At 37.5% G+C, this 19,278-nt stretch overlaps 1 protein-coding gene across 9 annotated transcripts in view; it reads left to right on the forward strand.

The window, feature by feature from the left end:
- The window catches only part of rptor (regulatory associated protein of MTOR, complex 1), a 402,321-nt gene that overhangs the window by 226,784 nt on the left and 156,259 nt on the right, over positions 1-19,278 (forward strand). For 8 of the 9 annotated variants that reach the window (XM_089134067.1, XM_089134063.1, XM_089134065.1 and 5 more), the window contains 2 exons: positions 8,783-8,938; positions 18,932-19,050. In XM_089134067.1, coding sequence (XP_088990193.1) covers positions 8,783-8,938; positions 18,932-19,050 — 275 coding nt within the window. The remainder of the gene's footprint in view (positions 1-8,782; positions 8,939-18,931; positions 19,051-19,278) is intronic. The other variant, XM_089134068.1, reaches the window with a different exon arrangement.

Consider the following 19,278-nt stretch of genomic DNA (forward strand, 5'->3'; position numbering starts at 1 on the left):
CTGAGCCTGGATTCTCCCAAGGTTTTTTTCTCCATTCTGTCACCTGATGGAGTTTTGGTTCCTTGCAAAGTGCGAATTATCCCACCATAATTGGGGGGTACAAACCCCTTCACTTCTTCTATGACCATGTGTAATTATAAAATGATAATAATGTTATAATTAAATGATAATAAAAAAAATCTTGCTACACTATGTAGCCTGTAGACAAAATTATATGGACCAATGTCAGGGTTTTTCGTGGCTCGAAATGAGACAGAGTAGGCAAAATCGTAACACTAGGGGGGTCCTATAAATATATTCCCCAACCTCCCCAGATGCAGATATATATCTGCATCTGATCATCACATCACAATTATTCAATTAAGCATGATAATATGGCCACATCACACTGAAGTAGGCTGATTTAAAATTAACATTTATTTATATTAAAAGTTCTTCTTTTGGTAAAATTACATTTCCTTTATAGCCTATAAACAGAGGCTTTACTCCCTTTGAACTTAAATTGCCAATGTTTCATTTTTGAAAACACTCTTATCTGAATATTTTTTGTACCTTTATAAAGGGCAGTTTCCCCTAATGTTATTTAATGTATGCTCTAAATTTCATTTCAAATACTTACATTTTATTAATAGGCTACATTCAATTAAAATAATAAGACAGCCTAGGCGGTTACCAATCATATTAAATAATTTACATTGAAAGATTATAACTGTATTAAATGAGATTATGAGATTGTTTTAAATATTTTTTGAATATAAAAATATAAGGAATGAAACGAATGATACTTTGAAACTAAACCGCCACTAGGAGGCGGCAGGCGGCCGTCTTAATGAGCGAGTCATTGAGTCATTCATTTAAACGATTTGTGATGAGGCGGTTTAATAATGGGTAATTGAATCTTTGACTCGAGAGAATAGTTCAAAACGCTGAATTATTCAGTAATCTGAATATTCAGCTCTGTGGTTCTGTTGTTTGGAACTATTTTTGCTGCTGAAACCGAACAAAAACAGACAGTCATTGCGTCTAAAAATGTAAGCAACTTTTAACTATTTGTTTATTGAACTGTTATGAAATCAATATCTCGGTTTCAATTGTGATGGCTTTCAGGAAAACATAACTCTGGTCGTGTGTAGCCTACATTACTTCTTAACTATAAATTTATACGTTATAAATAACTGCGTGAGCTTCAACAGCAACTTTGTTACAGTCCGTACATTAGCAGGAGCACCACAACAACAGTTCACTCGGCTAATAGCTGCCCTGCCTCGCCGCCAGGAAATAAATTACTGTTATAAATATAAAATGTCACTAAAGAACTATAATTTTCACAATCATTTTTAATGTTAAAATATATTTGTCGGGGACCCCATAAAATAAATCCCCCCTCATTTCGAACTCTGGTTCTCTGTCTCCGTTGCTTCTAGCCACGGTGGATAAAAATGGTAGGGTCCACAATAATGGTGTCTGGAATCGCTTTACATTAAAATGTTCCTACTGTGAAAATAGGAGTTGACTTGTATTGTAACTGCAATTAGCCTATACACTCACCGGCCACTTTATTAGGTACCCCATGCTAGTAACGGGTTGGACCCCCTTTTGCCTTCAGAACTGCCTCAATTCTTCGTGGCATAGATTCAACAAGGTGCTGGAAGCATTCCTCAGGGAGTTTGGTCCATATTGACATGATGGCATCACACAGTTGCCGCAGATTTGTCGGCTGCACATCCATGATGCGAATCTCCCGTTCCACCACATCCCAAAGATGCTCTATTGGATTGAGATCTGGTGACTGTGGAGGCCATTTGAGTACAGCGAACTCATTGTCATGTTCAAGAAACCAGTCTGAGATGATTCCAGCTTTATGACATGGCGCATTATCCTGCTGAAAGTAGCCATCAGAAATTGGGTACATTGTGGTCATAAAGGGATGGACATGGTCAGCAACAATACTCAGGTAGGCTGTGGCGTTGCAACGATGCTCAATTGGTACCAAGGGGTCCAAAGAGTGCCAAGAAAATATTCCCCACACCATGACACCACCACCACCAGCCTGAACCGTTGATACAAGGCAGGATGGATCCATGCTTTCATGTTGTAGACGCCAAATTCTGACCCTACCATTCGAATGTCGCAGCAGAAATCGAGACTCATCAGACCAGGCAACGTTTTTCCAATCTTCTATTGTCCAATTTCGATGAGCTTGTGCAAATTGTAGCCTCAGTTTCCTGTTCTTAGCTGAAAGGAGTGGCACCCGGTGTGGTCTTCTGCTGCTGTAGCCCATCTGCCTCAAAGTTCGACGTACTGTGCGTTCAGAGATGCTCTTCTGCCCACCTTGGTTGTAACGGGTGGTTATTTGAGTCACTGTTGCCCTTCTATCAGCTCGAACCAGTCTGGCCATTCTCCTCTGACCTCTGGCATCAACAAGGCATTTCCGCCCACAGAACTGCCGCTCACTGGATGTTTTTTTCTTTTTCGGACCATTCTCTGTAAACCCTAGAGATGGTTGTGCGTGAAAATCCCAGTAGATTAGCAGTTTCTGAAATACTCAGACCAGCCCTTCTGGCACCAACAATCATGCCACGTTCAAAGTCACTCAAATCACCTTTCTTCCCCATACTGATGCTCGGTTTGAACTGCAGGAGATTGTCTTGACCATGTCTACATGCCTAAATGCACTGAGTTGCCGCCATGTGATTGGCTGCTTAGAAATTAAGTGTTAACGTGCAGTTGGACAGGTGTACCTAATAAAGTGGCCGGTGAGTGTATATTTTTACCAATATCAGAAAAAATTATCTGACCGCCCCAAAACTGATATTTCTGTCTCTTTTGGGGAATTCGAACTATGGTTCCTTGCCACCGTTGCCTTTTTCACCTCTCTTTGCCTTTGTCGCCATTGGCTTTTGGCTTGCTTAGTTGGGGACATTTAACATTTAATTTTGAATTTAACAATACTATTACGACATTGTTTTCCTGCTATCTATGTGAAGCTGCTTTGAAACAATTTGTATTGTAAAAAGCGCTATAAATAAATGTGACTTGACAGTGATTTGGTGACGCAAGAGCGCATTTGCATCCTCCTCTGGAGAGTTCTCAGCGCCGCCGATTTGGTGCATTTCTTTAGCGTAATACAGATTTGTGTACGTTTTATTTGCGTTCATTTTATTCCCCCGGACCCCCCTAGTGTTACGATTTTTCTTACTCTGCCTTATTTTGAGATACAAAAAACCCTCACATTGGTCCATATAATATTGTCTACAGGCTACATAGTGTAGCAAGAATTTTTTTTTATCATGTTATAATTACACATGGTCATAGAAGAAGTGAAGGAGCAGTAGAAGGAGTAATTTGCTCTCTGCACGTTCCAGTCAGTATTTCATACTTGTTCTATTGTCCGACAGCAGAAACAAAAATTTTGCATTTAAACAGATTTAGCTTTACAAAAGGTCTATCCATTTTAGCAATATAATTGACAAAAATCTTTTCAAAGATTTGCTAAAACAAAATAATTTATAATAATAATCAAAAACACAGAACTCATCAGTTTATGCCAATATCTATAGCTACCAGATGCATAATGTGCCTTGGTGCGAGCAGATGCAATTAATTTAGAAGTCCGATTATAGTTAAAAAATTTTAACGTTAGTGACTGATTGCAAATACAGCTTGACTGTGAGAGTTTGGACTTTTAAACTGATATCAGCAAGTAAAATAGCAGCGTATGAATTAAAGTAAAACTTCTGTTTTAGTAGTGGCATTAGTGTGGCATTGCAAGTGGAGGAAAGCAGGTGGCATTGTGAAAGACAACAATCTTTATAACAGTATAGGTACAATATCACATATCGGTATATCGCCCAGCCTTAGTTGTGATAACTTGATTCGCACTGTAGCAGCTGAAAAAGTCTTGAAAAATGTCTTGGGAAAAGTCCTGGAAAATCATTTTAAGAAAAGAGTGGGAACCCTGAATGAAGAATTACCTATTAGTTCGTCAATAATTCCTTATTAATTCTGCCGTAAGTAAGATACAGTATTCTAAAGTGTTACAAATATGTTTTAGATGTTTGTGACTGTCATTGTATTTCTGTGAATGGCATTTTACACATTTGTGACTGCTTGTCTGCAGCTTCAGATTCAGAATACAGGTTTGTGATTATCGTCTGCGAGTGCAAATTTCAACATTCAACCAAATTTTTATATTACAGGTTTTTACATTGAAGCTCTGAGTGTTCACGTACACTTACAAATATTTATTGTACAAGTTCTCATATTCACATCTATGTGCTCTTGAGTATTGCTACTCTTTTACCTTCATACGATATCTGCCGCTTTAGATACAAGTTGTTTTAAAGTCTGGTGTTTTCTGATTAGATATCTGTGGCAGGCAGTACAGGGCCCAGAGCCATGGGAACGGAGTGATTGCTAATGAGTGTCACCTGTGTGCCACACTGGTCTCGTGTCTCAGCGAGGAGCTTCAGAAGAATAAAAGGAGACGAGAGAGGACCAGGCCTGGACTTTTATGCCAGTGTTTTTTTTTTTAAGTGGCAGTCATCCATGAGGAGCTACCGCTTTGCTTTCATTTTGTTATTTGTTTATTTTGTGTATAGAAGTTAAGTTGAACGTACGCCGATTCCCGCCCCTTTGTGCTGCCCAATCTCCTCAGAACCGCAATCCTCCTCAGCAGCGAGGGCTGTCCGACAGCGTGTCCCTCCTTTCTCCCGGGTTTCAGCACCAATGTAACAAGGTTTAAAGGCTCAGGGAATGAGGAGGCGGGAACCGGGGAACATTCAACGTAAGTTTTAATTACAAAATAAACAAACAACAAAACGAAAGCAAATTAACACAAAACACCCACTAAAGTCCAGGCCTTCTCCTCTCTTGTGTTGAACTGTCATCCCTCTTCCTTTTATTCTTCTGGAGCTCTGCTCCATTCCCATGTCTCTTGGACTCGCTCTGCTTGGGACAATATTGCTACTCTGTCCTGTTATCGTTATAGTTGTGGTGTGGACTCTGATCATCTTTTTTATTTAGAACAATTTGTAGAACTATATCTTGTATCATCCTTGGCATGAATAGGCCTTTAGTGAGTATAAATGTAAATATAGTCGATTATACCTTTATGATGAAAATTGTCTTAAATCATAATTAATTCAACATTTACTCACCTTCATGCTGGTCTAATTTCTTACTTGAATCCTTTTTTCATTTGTCGTTATTCTATTGCCTGAATTTAGTTAGTCTTCAACACAAGGACTTTCTTTAAGACTTTAAGACATTAGTTAGCTTAGTAGTGGTATTGAAATTGGTATCAAGAATTTAAAGACATTTCTGATTTTAAAAAATTTGATACTTTAAAAAGCTTATTTTCTGCCAAAAAGAACTACAGTACTGTGCAAAAAGTATTTGGAGCACAGCAGCACACACACACAATGGCTTTTAAGACAGTTATGTGTGTTGTCTGCTGTAGTGTGTCAGTAGGAAATATCAGTTTACATTTCCAAACATTCATTTTGACATTAATTGTAGTAATCCAGTGAGATTTTTAAATTCACAAGGAGTCTGACAACAGCCAGTATGCTCCACACGGAGATCTGATCTCACCATCATCAAGTCCATCTGGGATTACATGAAGAAACAGAAAAAAATGGAGATAGACTAAATCCAGAAGAACTGTGTTAAAGTCTCGGATACGCTTTAGGAAACCTACCTGCATAGCTACAGTACTGTGAAAAACTTTAAGCACTTGCGTAAAAATGCTGTAAAGTGAGGATGTTTTCAAAAATCATGTCATAAATAGATTTCATTTATCTGTTAACTTCTATTAACTAAATCAAATCAATACTTGGTGTGACCACCCTTTGTGTGTCCGAAATATTTGCACGTTACGAAATAAATATGACCTCACGTGATGTCAATCACGCTTACACACTGCCTCTGAAAATTTAGTCAGTCATAAAAAAAATCGTATCAGGTTCAATTTTCTGTGTTTTTCGCATTCGTAGCAAGCAGTTTAAATGGTGTTTGAAAGGTGTTTTGACAATTCTGAGCCACTGAATCACGAAAATTTCGGTCTCAGTGTGCAAGGGCCTTAAAGGAGAACTCCGGTCAATTTTAATATTGAGCTAATTTTTTTGTACTTTTGGAGTTCTGTCAGTACAGACAAAAACAGCAAAAATCTGTTGTTGCCTACACCGTGTTATCATCTTTTTAAAATTCGCACCCTGTTGACTTCAATGGGGCATGTTCTAAACCTCTTAAAGGGATTGTTCACTTTGAAATTAATTGTTGATATGTTTTAGCTTACCTGAAGGGCATTCAAGATCTAGGTGTCTTTGTTTCCACAGTATTTTCAATTTTGACATTTTTTGGTCAAACCGTTGTTGTCTGTCAGTCATATAATGCAGGTATGGGGGTCCACGTCAAAGAGCATGCACAGAGAAGTCAAAATTAAACATGATTTAATGACTCGTAAATGTAAGTACACATTGATGGCCTAAGACACGAAACGAGCGGTTTGTGTGAGAAAACGAACAGTATTTATAGTTTTTTTCCTCTTGTTAACAGCCATGTCCAACTGATCTGAATCAGATGTCCAACTGAACCGAACTGAACCATGTCCAACGTACCTCCGGAAGTGATCTCGCGCGCGTCTACGTCACTCATTGTTTACATAGAGATTTCGGAAATTTTACCTTTTTTTTTTCTAAGTTTTTCTAAGTCGCACCCACCGCTAGCCTAGCTTAGCACAAAGACTGGATGTGAATGGTTGCACTTTCATACTAATCCAAATGAGTGACAAAATAACGCAATTGTTTTCCTATTTACATGTTGTGATTTGTATAGTCACAGAGTGTACAAATATCAAGGCCATATGAGAAACAGACATCTTTTAACCGTATAAAACCTGGGAACTATTCTCTGAAGGCGAAGCACTGCTACTTTGGCGGAGTGAAAACCGCATCACCTGAGACACGCCGTGGTGAGGAGCGGAGAGTTCGCTCAGAGTTTGGGTAACAGAGTCAACAATTTATAAATAGTAAAAGCGAATACAGGAAGAAGCCATCTTTGAAAAATAGTCTCTACCAGTTGATCTACGAACACCGATCCAAGTGCACTGGTGAGATGTGAATAAGGTGATAAGGTGAGCGCGAACATTAGTCTACATGTACATATTGAAGAGAAGAAAATGGTTCGTGTTTGTGTTTCTTCCGGAAACAACTCATTTGAGATTCTGCACAGTTCAGCGCACTTGGATCGGCATTCGTAGATTGACTGGTAGAGACTATTTTTCAAAGATGGCTTCTTCCTGTGTTCGCGAAGTTGACTGTGTGTATAAAATATCTTCTTATTAAACTGTATGGACACTGACAAAGTTCTCAATGCTTCGGTTTGAATGTAGGGACCCTTATTATGCTACCGTGTTACTGTGGGGCTATTTCGAGCCTTGTTAGTGGTAATAACAAGCGATTTTTATTTGACATTACTCTATGCCCTATATACTAGCATTATACTAGCGTTATAGGCTAAACTGTTTTTAGAGTTAAAACTATTTACATTCGGCAATCATGAAAACAAATCTCAGATAACGGTTGACTAGGTAACAATGTGTAATTAGATCAAAGGTTCATTTTGCACCGGAGTTCTCCTTTAAGCATCAATATTTTGGTAAAAAAAATTATGTTTGCAAGAACCGTTGCTGAATTATTTTAAACAGATTAAAAAAGCCACCACTGCTGGTCACATGGTTAGATTGAATTATTTAGAGCTAGTGAAGTCATGTCCTACCACTTTAAGGATTGAGATTTTCCCCCACCAATTTTTGTAACATTGAGGCATGGATGTACCTAATACACATAAATAAAACATCTCCAGTTAACTAGAGCATTCAAAATCAAATCGAAATCTAGCGTTAAAATGTGTTTGTTTTTAAACTCAAGCTGAGCGCTCGTTCCTGCGGCAATCAGTGGATACAGTGTTCTCTGTAGCTCGCGCAGGCTCGGACGCTCGCTTCAATCAATCACCTTTGCGGACGGACTCTATTCTTTCCGGTGATTTTACGGGTTGATCAGAGAGGCTGCACAGTTTGACAATCGGACAGCGGCGTGGTACACACATTGCAGATGGATTGCTAGTGAATTGCTTTTTCACACACCTTGTAGAATTGCCAGACTGCTGAAGCCATCTTTACCACAGCATAAAAAATTGTCTCGCGAGTTTTGCGTCATCTGATCGGCTTTTCTGGATCGGCCTTTATAGAGACCGCCGATCACACATCCCAGAACAATTATCGGCCGAGTGTGATCGGAGACGATCAATCGGAGCACCCTTAGCTTCGACCGAAAACAGGAAGCAAATAGAGATAGGTGAGCTGGCTGAATTAACATCATTTTTATTCATATCTTTCACATCTACTGCAGTCAGATTGACCATGGTCACTTTTAATGACACACTCGTAATGACAAATCAAGGATGTTAAGAGGCTAAAAGCAGGTTTAGAACATGCCCCTTTGAAGTCAACAGGGTGCGAATTTTAAAAAGACGATAACACGGTGTAGGCAACACCGATTTTTGTTGTTTTTTGTCTGTACTGACAGCACTCCAAATGTACAAAAAAATTAGCTCAATGTTAAAATTGACCGGAGTTCTCCTTTAAGACTTTTGCACAGTACTGAATATTATGATATGTATTGTTATTTTGAAATAATACTCATATTTTGATATAATATTATGGTGGTCATATCGCTTATCTATATTCCAAACCATGCTTATGTTTAAATGTGTGTTCTAGGTGGTCCAGCAGCATTCTCTCCAGGGAACCTGAGCACCAGTAGCAGTGCCAGCAGTACTTTGGGCAGCCCTGATAATGATGAATACCTACTTTCCTTTGAAACCATCGACAAGATGAGGAGAGTCAGCTCATACTCTTCCTTAAATTCTCTTATTGGTGAGATTCCCTGTTTCAGCAACAGCCATAGACTTGACCTTCATGGGATTCCTTTGAAAATGAATTTTGAGATGTGTACGAAATTAGTTCAACACACAAAATAATTATTTAAAATCTGGCAAATGTGTTGATGTAAAACATTGCACAATACTTTAATGTTAAGCTTGCTATAATCTGAATAATTCAATGCCTGTGGTCAGTTATTGACCTTCAGGGTGATACAAGACCTGATCCTGATTCTTTGTGGTAACCAGCTGATGTACATTATCCCACTTATTACGCAGCTATTTGTAACATAAGTAAATAACTGAAACAAAATATTAATTTGAGCTGAGATATTTTATTAGTATGTGAAACTTCAATGAAGAAAAACAGTTCCTAGCAAGCATTTTGAGAAAAGATGAATGAACAAGTTCAAAGAAGATTTAAGGGATTATGTTGTAGGGGAATTACTGCATGAAGAGCTGTATGCTCAATGAAGACCAGGAGAAAAGCTAGCTTAAAATATTGTAACACTACTACTTATAGTCAAATGGATAATCCTGCAAGCACAATTAGATAAAACTTAGGCAATATTGTTTCCCTTCAAGGCTGAGTTTTGTCAGGACTTCACTGAAACAGAACAGGAAAGCTACATCCACACAGAGCACAGAGCACTGACACCAACTTCTATAGATTCACTGTCATAATTAAAAAACAGGAAAAGAAAGAAAAGTAAAATAAGTGAGAATGAGAGAGTAAAATGAGTAGTTAGGTGGTTTGCATGACAATGTTTGGTCTTATAGTCTTAAACCATTTTATCAGTCTTAAGCCGTAGTCTTAACCTAATGCTTTGTTCGTATCCTGAGTTTTTAAACTCAGATGTTCGTCCAGCCTTAGAGTTCTGACCAATTATACATTGTCTTTAGTTTGAGACATAACTGTTTCTCCTCCTCTCACATAAATTACCTCTTATCTTATTAGTCACATGGTCTCTTAATTTTCCTGCACTAGCAGGGTATGATTTAGACCTGAATTTTATCAATGAGAGTACATTACATTTTACATGAATTAGATTCATACCATAATTCAAGAAGTAGAAAAATCATTCATGCTGATACCAAGCACTCCATAATTCCTATGAACTATTAAATTGTTATGAAAAAGGGAATAAATAATGAGTGATTACAACATGATAGTCAAATGTGTGGGTTACAGACATTATTTAGAATTACTGTATGCAATGCAATGATGTTTGATTATAAATCTCACTAGCATTGTTTTGGGATGATCTGATTCATTTTGATATGTAAAGGCAGTCTCTGATTTTAGAGAGGATTTCAGTCCTGCTGTTTAAGGGAGAGGTCAAACAGAGTTCTGACCAATAAGAATCAAGAATTTAAGAGAGCGATTTAATAATTGTGATTTTAAATGTTCAACCACTTGACAACCCTAATAAATATACATTAAACCACAAACAGAACCTCCAAAAAGAACTAACAAAGTAAATGTCAAATAAACAACATCATATAGACTCAATTTAAAACCTGCTGGTTATTGTCAATATTCTAACATATAAAATGTCCATCCATATGAACATATCACACAGTTGTTCAGTCATAATCAAATTATTGACTGAGCAAATGTTTAGGCCCATTTTATTTGTCTGTAAAATAAGCTGGTTGGCCAATATGACACACCAGTTTTTATAAAACTTCTAATCTATGATTTATTAATCTCACTATAATCTTGACCTGGTGAAACAGACTAACTGCAGTGAGAGGTTGCAAATGAACTGATGACTGAATTTAAATCATTTTTATGTAACACTTACAGTTCTCAGATGTACTGAACTAAACTGAATTGAATCCTGTTCCACACAAGCTTGGTATTTTTTCTGAAAATTTAGAAGGAAGTCAATCTTAGTTTATTTATGGCCTCTGCGGATAAATGGTTAAATCAAGAGAACAGAAAACTAAAAAAAAATCCCTCCGCAGCAGAATTTTTCTCATTTATTTTGGAAGCTATTTCAACATATAGATCCTCTAAATTTAAGAAACTTAGTCGTATCACTCATAAATGCTCTTTTCTCTCTCTCTTTATTATGACATTTATTTTTTGCTCTGGTCAGCCCCTTCATATATTTCAAATTGCTACTTTTGTCATTGTGTGGCCGATTTAGGCTTTGCAACTTTCAAACAGTTATTATATCTGATTCCATTATATTTCAATCCTTTTTATTTGTTTCTGTCTCATTCAATCGTTACATTTTTTGTCTAACTATTGTTTTTTCTGTATTCAGCCACACATCCTTTTTCATTTTCTTCACCCTTTCACTCCTCTGAGTTGCATCAGTACAGCCCTCACCACCAACTTACAAAACTTCTTTGTTTTATCTTTATCCACTGACCTCCTGTCAACACATCCTTTCCTTATATTCTCCTTTTCCTCTACTCAGTTTTATTTTAATATAATCTGTGACTACTGCATTTCAAGTCCTTAATCAAGTCCTTAATCAACCTCCAGGAGTGACTTTGCTTTGCATACATAAATCAGTAGCCAGGCAATGCAGAAACATGAGTGTTAGCACAGCAGGGTTCGAGTCCAGGGTTCGAAGCACCTTCCAGTTACCATGGATACTTGGATTCAGGGTGTTTTTATAGCAGTTGTTGTTCTATCACAGTAGATAGAAAGAATCTTTTATGGACAATATATGGAAATATCTATAGGTACTGTAATATAAATGTTCTCCTATAAAATGTTTCTTTGTATACATGTTACTAGAAATTTATCGGTTAGACATTGTTTTCTTAATGGAGAAATTTAGCACCATGAAAAAATTTCTTCTCTAGGATTAATTTCTAGCATCAAATCTCTACAAAATAATTTTTATAAGAACAATAGCAATCATGAACGAATGGACAAGTCATGAAAAAGGATGACATTTTTTGCCAAATCTGATGCAACAATCACAATTGCAAGTCCACAATATTTATTATATATTTATAACATATTTTATTAGTCATCCTATTTTTTTTGTTTTGTTTTGTTGTTGTTGTTTTTTTGTATTTAAGTCTTGTCTCTAGTTCAGTCTTTGTGAGTTCTTAACGTTGTGTTATGTTGGTTGTTCCATTCCTGAGTCTTGCTCTTGAGTCTGAGTCTGTATTTTTGAAGTTTTGGGTTTATTTAATATAAGAATGCTGCACATGGATCCTGCTTCCTCCTCTGCTCAACCAACATGACAATTCGATTATGAAGTGATTGTTTACGGATCATTGGTCTGATCTTTTAAGTTACAGATAGCTTATGGTCAGTACAACATGCTTTTTTTAGGGGCCAAGCACTGAAGGTGCAGAGGCACCTATTGTATCTGTTCTCGTTCTTATTATTCTTCTTCCTTACCGATTGCGGGAAAGTTGTTTTAGTTTGACATTCTGATAGAGGACAGTCCCAACATCAAATACACCAATTTTGGTATTTCTAATTCATTCCCTCTAGCACCACCATCTGTCCAAAGTTTACTTTTATTATGCTAATAGCATTTGAACCGTTAGGCCTATCATCAAAATTCCCCTTGTTCCTGAGCTCATGCCGATTCGATTGCACCCTATGATGTCATTTTCCGTCATAAAAATATGGCCATCTTGAATTTTCCAAAAAAGCTACTTTTTCGAACTCGTCCTAGACGGTTTGTCCGATTTGCACAAAAATTTAATCAGATCATCTACAGAAAATGAGGACAAAGTTATAAAATTCAAGTTGATTCGCTTAACCGTTTTTTTGATAAACCTACGAACAAATTTTACGTAGCGCTTGCGAAAACAGAAATAAGGATGTATCTCTGCAGTGCTTTATCGGATTCAGACCAAACTTGGTACAAGTCATCATAAGCATGACCTGAGGCAACATGCAGCATTTCGGCGCAGCGCCACCTACTGGTCCGGAGATCAAAAATATTCATAGTTTTTGGCTATTTTTGCTTATAACTTCAGAACAGTTTGTCCAAAAATAATAAAATTGTTCTTGTTAGATTCAGTGTGTCATGCCGAGTCGACAATTTTCCCATATCGGCCCTTTTGTCTGTCGGCCATTTTGAATTATGTACTAAAATGCTGTATTTTCTAAATGCATGAACGAATTGTTACGAAACTCGGTATGGGTCATAAGTACGATGCCCTGAAGGAGCCTGAGAAGTTTCGAAACAGCGCCACCTAGTAATGTTTTTTTCAAATGCTTATAACTTTGTGTGTGGTCGGCTTATTTTCACAGGAGTCATCTTTTTGAGTTCCTGAATCGTTGCCGAGTCCAATGATACCAAACATGCTGGGTTTCGTCTTACGGTTTGTGTAGTGTTGTGATTTAGCACAAAAACAACATTTGGCTATATCTTCGAAACCGCTTGTCCGATCGAGACGAAACCACAGTCAGAAGTTTGGAAACATAGGTCGATAGTGATCGATAAAATTCAAACAAAGTCATGTGTCAGTCATTTTTTACGTGTTTTTTTTTCATATAAATGGCTATAACTCTGAAGCCAATTGAGCTATGTTCACCAAAATTGACACACATATGTAAGGGCTCACTCTGAGGACACATAAAAAAATGTGGGACTGAGCCTCTTGGTGGTGCTATAATAGAACAAAACATGAAATTCCCATTGACTTCTATACAGTTTTGTGAAATAAAGTGCTATACTAAACAAATGTAATGGTGTAATATTACAAAACTCAGAATATGTCAACAACACCATCCCCTGAAGGAACTCAAAATATTTCAAAACAGCACCACCTAGTGGTCAAAAGTTATAACAAAATTTCCAAAAAGGCTAATAACTTTTGAATAAATCTGCCTGTTGAAATGCCACTGGTCTTAATAGTCTCAAAAACTCAGAATATGTCAACAACACCATCCCCTGAAGGAACTCAAAATATTTCAAAACAGCACCACCTAGTGGTCAAAAGTTATAACAAAATTTCCAAAAAGGCTAATAACTTTTGAATAAATCTGCCTGTTGAAATGCCACTGGTCCTTGGGTCAAGCTGAGAACATGGATACCAGGTTTTCCTCATTTGGCCGAACTTTCTGTCCGCCATCTTGATTTTCAGTCAAAACCTACTTTTTCGAACTCCTCCTAAACTATTTGTCCGTTTTTCACCAAAATCGAATCGTATCATCTCCAGACCGTGCCGACTAAAAGTTATAGATTTCGTGTCGATAGATGAAACCATTTTCGTACAGCGCTGGCAGCAAAGTTGAGGCGTGACTCTAAAAGCACTATTCAGGCTTTATCTCTGCAATGCCTTGACATATTGACACCAAACTTTATACGTGTCATTGTCACTTCACTCTGACCACATCACATCAGTTTTGTAACTGTGCCACCTATTGGTCGAAAGTGATAATCCATTAAATCATACTTTTATTTACAGTTTCTATGATTTTTCAGTCATTTCTAGTGATGCACCGATGTGAAAATTTGTGGCCGATACCGATAACCGATATTAACATTGCTGTTATGGCCGATACCGATATTTACCGATGTCGATATCCCTGTATAGAAAACACATAGCGAGGATTAGGGCTGCACGATATTGGTAAAAAATGACATTGTGATATTTTATTTTTCTGCGATATATATATTGTGATATAAAAACAATTTCACCAGATTACTTGAATTGCTCTATTTGGAAAGAATGAATCATTCTAGAATGACTGGGGTAGTTTTGTCATGGAGTATCCACAGAAACTATAGAATGTTAACAAAATTTGTTAACATTCTATTAATCTATTAACCTTACACTTTACAATAAGGTTCCATTTATTAAAGTGTACATTTATGTACACTTTAATAAATGGAACCTTATTGTAAAGTGTTTCCGATTTATGTATCTTGAGCTCAGTGTTGACAGATCAGTTGTTTTAACCATTCATTAAAGTGAATCGGTTCAAAGGAGTCATTAGTTCGCGAATCGGACGTGTCATTAACGGAACCACGGCCCACGTTGTGTGATTATCCAGGCAGTTAGAACATCGCACGAGATTTGTCTCGACCTATTTTTACAGTCTATGGTCTCGACAGTCGACACAGAAAACATTTCATCAACACGATAGATTTTTTTTTTGGTTTATTGAAAGTGTGGTTTCACAATTCACAACCAGTAGTTCAGAAGAAAAAAACTTCGGTCTTCCAAACCTTTTACCATCGTTTATTCTCAAAGATATTCAGTCAACTCAATTCATAAACATGCGTGAGGGGGAGAGAAAGCAAGACATTTTGAAGACGGCGCGCGTGACCGGTGCTTTCACTCTCTCTTGTTCCCTCCGTTAAACAAGCGAAAGACATTTTGAAGACGGCGCGCGTGACCGGTGCTTTCACTCTCTCTTGTTCCCTCCGTTAAACAAGCGAAAGACATTTTGAAGAAGGCGCGTGTGACCGGTGCTTTCACTCTCTCTTGTTCCCTGAGTTAAACAAGCGAAAGACATTTTGAAGGCGGCGCGCGTGACCGGTGCTTTAATTGACTCTCGTTCCTTCAGTTAAACAAGCGCACCAGTCACTCATCTACATCACTTACCGGTCAAATATGGCTTTGGCGGGACAAAAATACGCATTAGGAAGGCTGGCAGAAAACAGCTCACCAGTTCCAGTCTTCGTGCGCTTGATGTTTAAACGCACTTGCGCTTTTAATACGCGTGCAAAAACAAACATCCCCGCCCCCACGCACGTCAAATACACAGGGAATGATCATCGGCCTGTTCACATCGGCCCTATTTTGACATCGGAACGATACCGATGTGTAAAAAATTGACCAAATCGGCCGATATCATTTCGCATACAATTGTCTTTAAATGTCTTTAATTGTTCATTGTTTCAGTTGGTCTGACACTTTCAGCAATGTTGGCATGTCCTGTCATCTTATGCTGCTTGGCCCCGGTAATTGCTGTTTGCAGCTATATTTTTGTTTTGTTTTTGCTCATATACACATTTCTCTCGTGCTGATGCATGGAAAGTGAGCTACAGTACTAGTATGTTTAGCAGCACTGGAATAATATCATAATAAACTATGATATGAATAATCTGGTATGTTTAGGGACATGTTTTGACCGCTTACTTCATTATTGGGTCCATTTCTTAGTGTGTTTTGAAACTGTGCCAGGTTGCACACCACTGCAGTCTTGCTGAATATTTCATGCCCCTCTGTAGAAAATGATGGCTCTGTTTTCATCAGCAAAGTGTGCCAGAGCCCCGCCCCATACCGTATTATACTATCACTTTCTCCACTGGTGACTATTTGATGGTTGTAGAATTATCTTCGCTGCAATTATTATTTTTATTTTTAAATTAGTTTTGTTTTTGATTTGTTGAAAATTACTACTAATTTTTCAGTACAAATTGCTTAAGATCATCATTTAGAGTGCTGGTCAGAAGACAGTTTATTGGCTTTAAAATCATTGAACATCTGCTTTCTGTACCAGCTGTTATTGTGTTGGATAGAGAAAAGTGCAAGAAGAGAGAGTGAGGTGGAGGAGGTGGTCCTGTAGTCTGTGTTCATGAAGCGCTTTGGATTGTGCATGCGTTAGAATGGCAAGGCACACTGTGCATGCCAATGAGGAGGGGCTCCACACTCACACAACACCACACGGAAAGCAGAAAGTCTTTCTGTATCACAAAATATGCTCATCTGCCTGATGGTCTCTTGACGTTCACACACACTTCTTAACGCGCTCCAGCTTATACTCATCCGGCCGATAGGATAGTTTGCATACATGCACACATTACAGATGTGCCCTGTCTTCTAATGAGGCGAGAATGGCACCTCTATGTAATTTAAGAAATGTGTTTTGATTACCTGAGTGGTGCAGAGCAGGATAAACTAGTGACTCACCTAGAGTCACCAATGACATGCTGTAGGTGATGATGAAAATGCATGAGAATTGAGAGAAACAGTCTTATAATGTCATCTGCGGTTGCTGGTTCACTCTAGGGACAGGAGAGAAAATGTCAGATTGAAATCAATGTTTTCCCACAGCTGTTTCTGGCTTCTGAAATTACATAATTTCCAGACCAGGTGATAACATTAGGATAGTGGCAAAACTGGCAATGACAGCTTCTAATGAAAGATGGATGAGATCTGGGGCCTGATGTATAAACGTTGCGTACGCACAAAATGGGCATAGAAATATGCGTACGCATTTTTCCACGCACATATCGGGATTTATAAAAAATAAACTTGGCGTAAATAAGTGCGCACCGTAAGGATGCTCTTGACCGTGCGTACGCACTCTTTTAGAAGAGTATGTGTTTTGGTGACACCAATGCTGAGCTGGAGTCAAATGTCTTTATGCTCACTATTAGACAGAGAATCTAAAGAAAATTATACATCTACACAAATGTAAAAGGGGATTATCACACTTCCGGGTTTCATGGGCGGGATTTTTCAACTTTGTGCATGTCCACTTCCGACGCAGTTCAACAATGCCTGAGACGAATGCTATGTACAGTATGTCACTACTCTGTTCCACTTTGTAAATCTAACCAACAACGCCAACCCTACTTAAGTTTTCATGGATTCCTGACTGAATTGAGTATAAGGAAGAAGTGGATTAAAACTTTAAAATAAAACAAGGTAGCACGTTTGTTGGCAGCCGGCACTTTTGTGAATCAGACTAATTTACCAGGGATGCTGTATAAATAAACTTAGTGTAGTCCTTCATCAGTTCGCCAGCGAGATCGGTGATTCAATGGAAGTAGCAGTGCACAAAGATCACAGAATCCGGAAGTACTACGAATCAGCGTGATAATCCCCTATTCAAATATAATTTCACAAACCTATCTCACTTGAAGCAAACATCCATCCCTTCTTAAATGACTGCGCCAGCACGCGCGTTGGACCGTTTAGTGAAACTGACGCACATACAGTATAGCCTATAATCTAACGGCAGATGGAATAAAACCGTAAATCTTCATTATGAGTCCAAATCATAAATAGAGTGCATGTTCTCAATAACAGTTTAAATAAATAAAAGAATGATTTAAACTATGTTTCACTTCTGATATAAACATTTAGATTAAAAATGACAGTAATGGAGTTAAACACTTAAACTACATGAAATCATTACTGAGAAGTTACAAAAAAATTATATTCAATAAATAGAAATAGACCTATTTGTTATGGATGCAATGCTTTTGAACACTTTTCTTCTGGCATGCTGTGTTTTAATGTTTTAACTAGAAATAATTGCTAATCATGATAATAGCAGATTGTCTGAGAAAATTGTTTTGTGCAAATAATGCCCAACCATGTCTATCTGTTTCCATTAAAATATAAATCAATTAAAAATACTATTTGGCCAGTGGAAAAGATTGAGAAAAACTTTGAAATGTATTTAACACTATTTGATTTAGTCATTCAAAAACAAGGCAAGGATTTAGGCTACAAAAAAAAAAAAAAATGTTTGTAATAATGTAACGGTACATCCGCATTAAACTTGGTATCACGAGAATGAATAATCATATGCAAATGATATGCAGAGGAGGATATGCATAGTAAAACTAGGCGTTGTAATCTCCATATATGGTTATTTCGGGTAGGTGTGCGCACAATCTCCCGCTGACTGGGATTTATAAAGTGAATTCTGCGCAGGTTCTGGCGTACGAACGGTTTTATAAATCTGAAAACTGAAAACTTTTTAATATTTAATATTTAATATTTTTTTATATTTCTGATTTATTATTCCATGTAAGTCATAATACCTTGGCATTTTTGTAACTATCATAGTATATGGAAACGTTAATCGTTCAGTACCATGAATTCAAAATACCACTGTATTTTCATCCAATAGCATCATTGTACCATGCTGAGGCGGCAGTACTTTTTTTGTAAGGAATATCCTAGGGAAGATCTGAGCTTCAGTTTAACTCTACTGAGTTGTTTCTACACAAATTGTCATTAAATTAACCAATTAAATAATTCCCTTAATTTAAAATGAAAGTAACAAAATGTTTTCTCTTTTCAGGAGTGTCTTTTAACAGTGTATATACACAGATTTGGAGGGTGTTACTGCATCTAGCAGCTGATCCATTTCCAGACGTCTCTGATCTAGCCATGAAGGTTCTCAACAGCATCGCATACAAGGTACTGACAGTCCTGGGATCCTCATTACACCTGCCTCATTTTACTGTGCTTACCAGGGCTTGAGATTAACACATGCCAAATGTGGGTGGGTTTCAGCAGGGCCATGTAACACTTTCACTCCTACTAGCCACTTTGGCTTACAGGCTGTAGTTGAATTTTATAGGCTATATAATATATACATTTTCAATTGTGGTCTTTTTTAAAAAAAAGGCATCTAACTAAGTGCAA

This window comes from Pimephales promelas, chromosome 8 (assembly GCF_988280905.1).
Source record: "Pimephales promelas chromosome 8, fPimPro1.hap1.1, whole genome shotgun sequence".
NCBI classification, from domain to species: domain Eukaryota; kingdom Metazoa; phylum Chordata; class Actinopteri; order Cypriniformes; family Leuciscidae; genus Pimephales; species Pimephales promelas.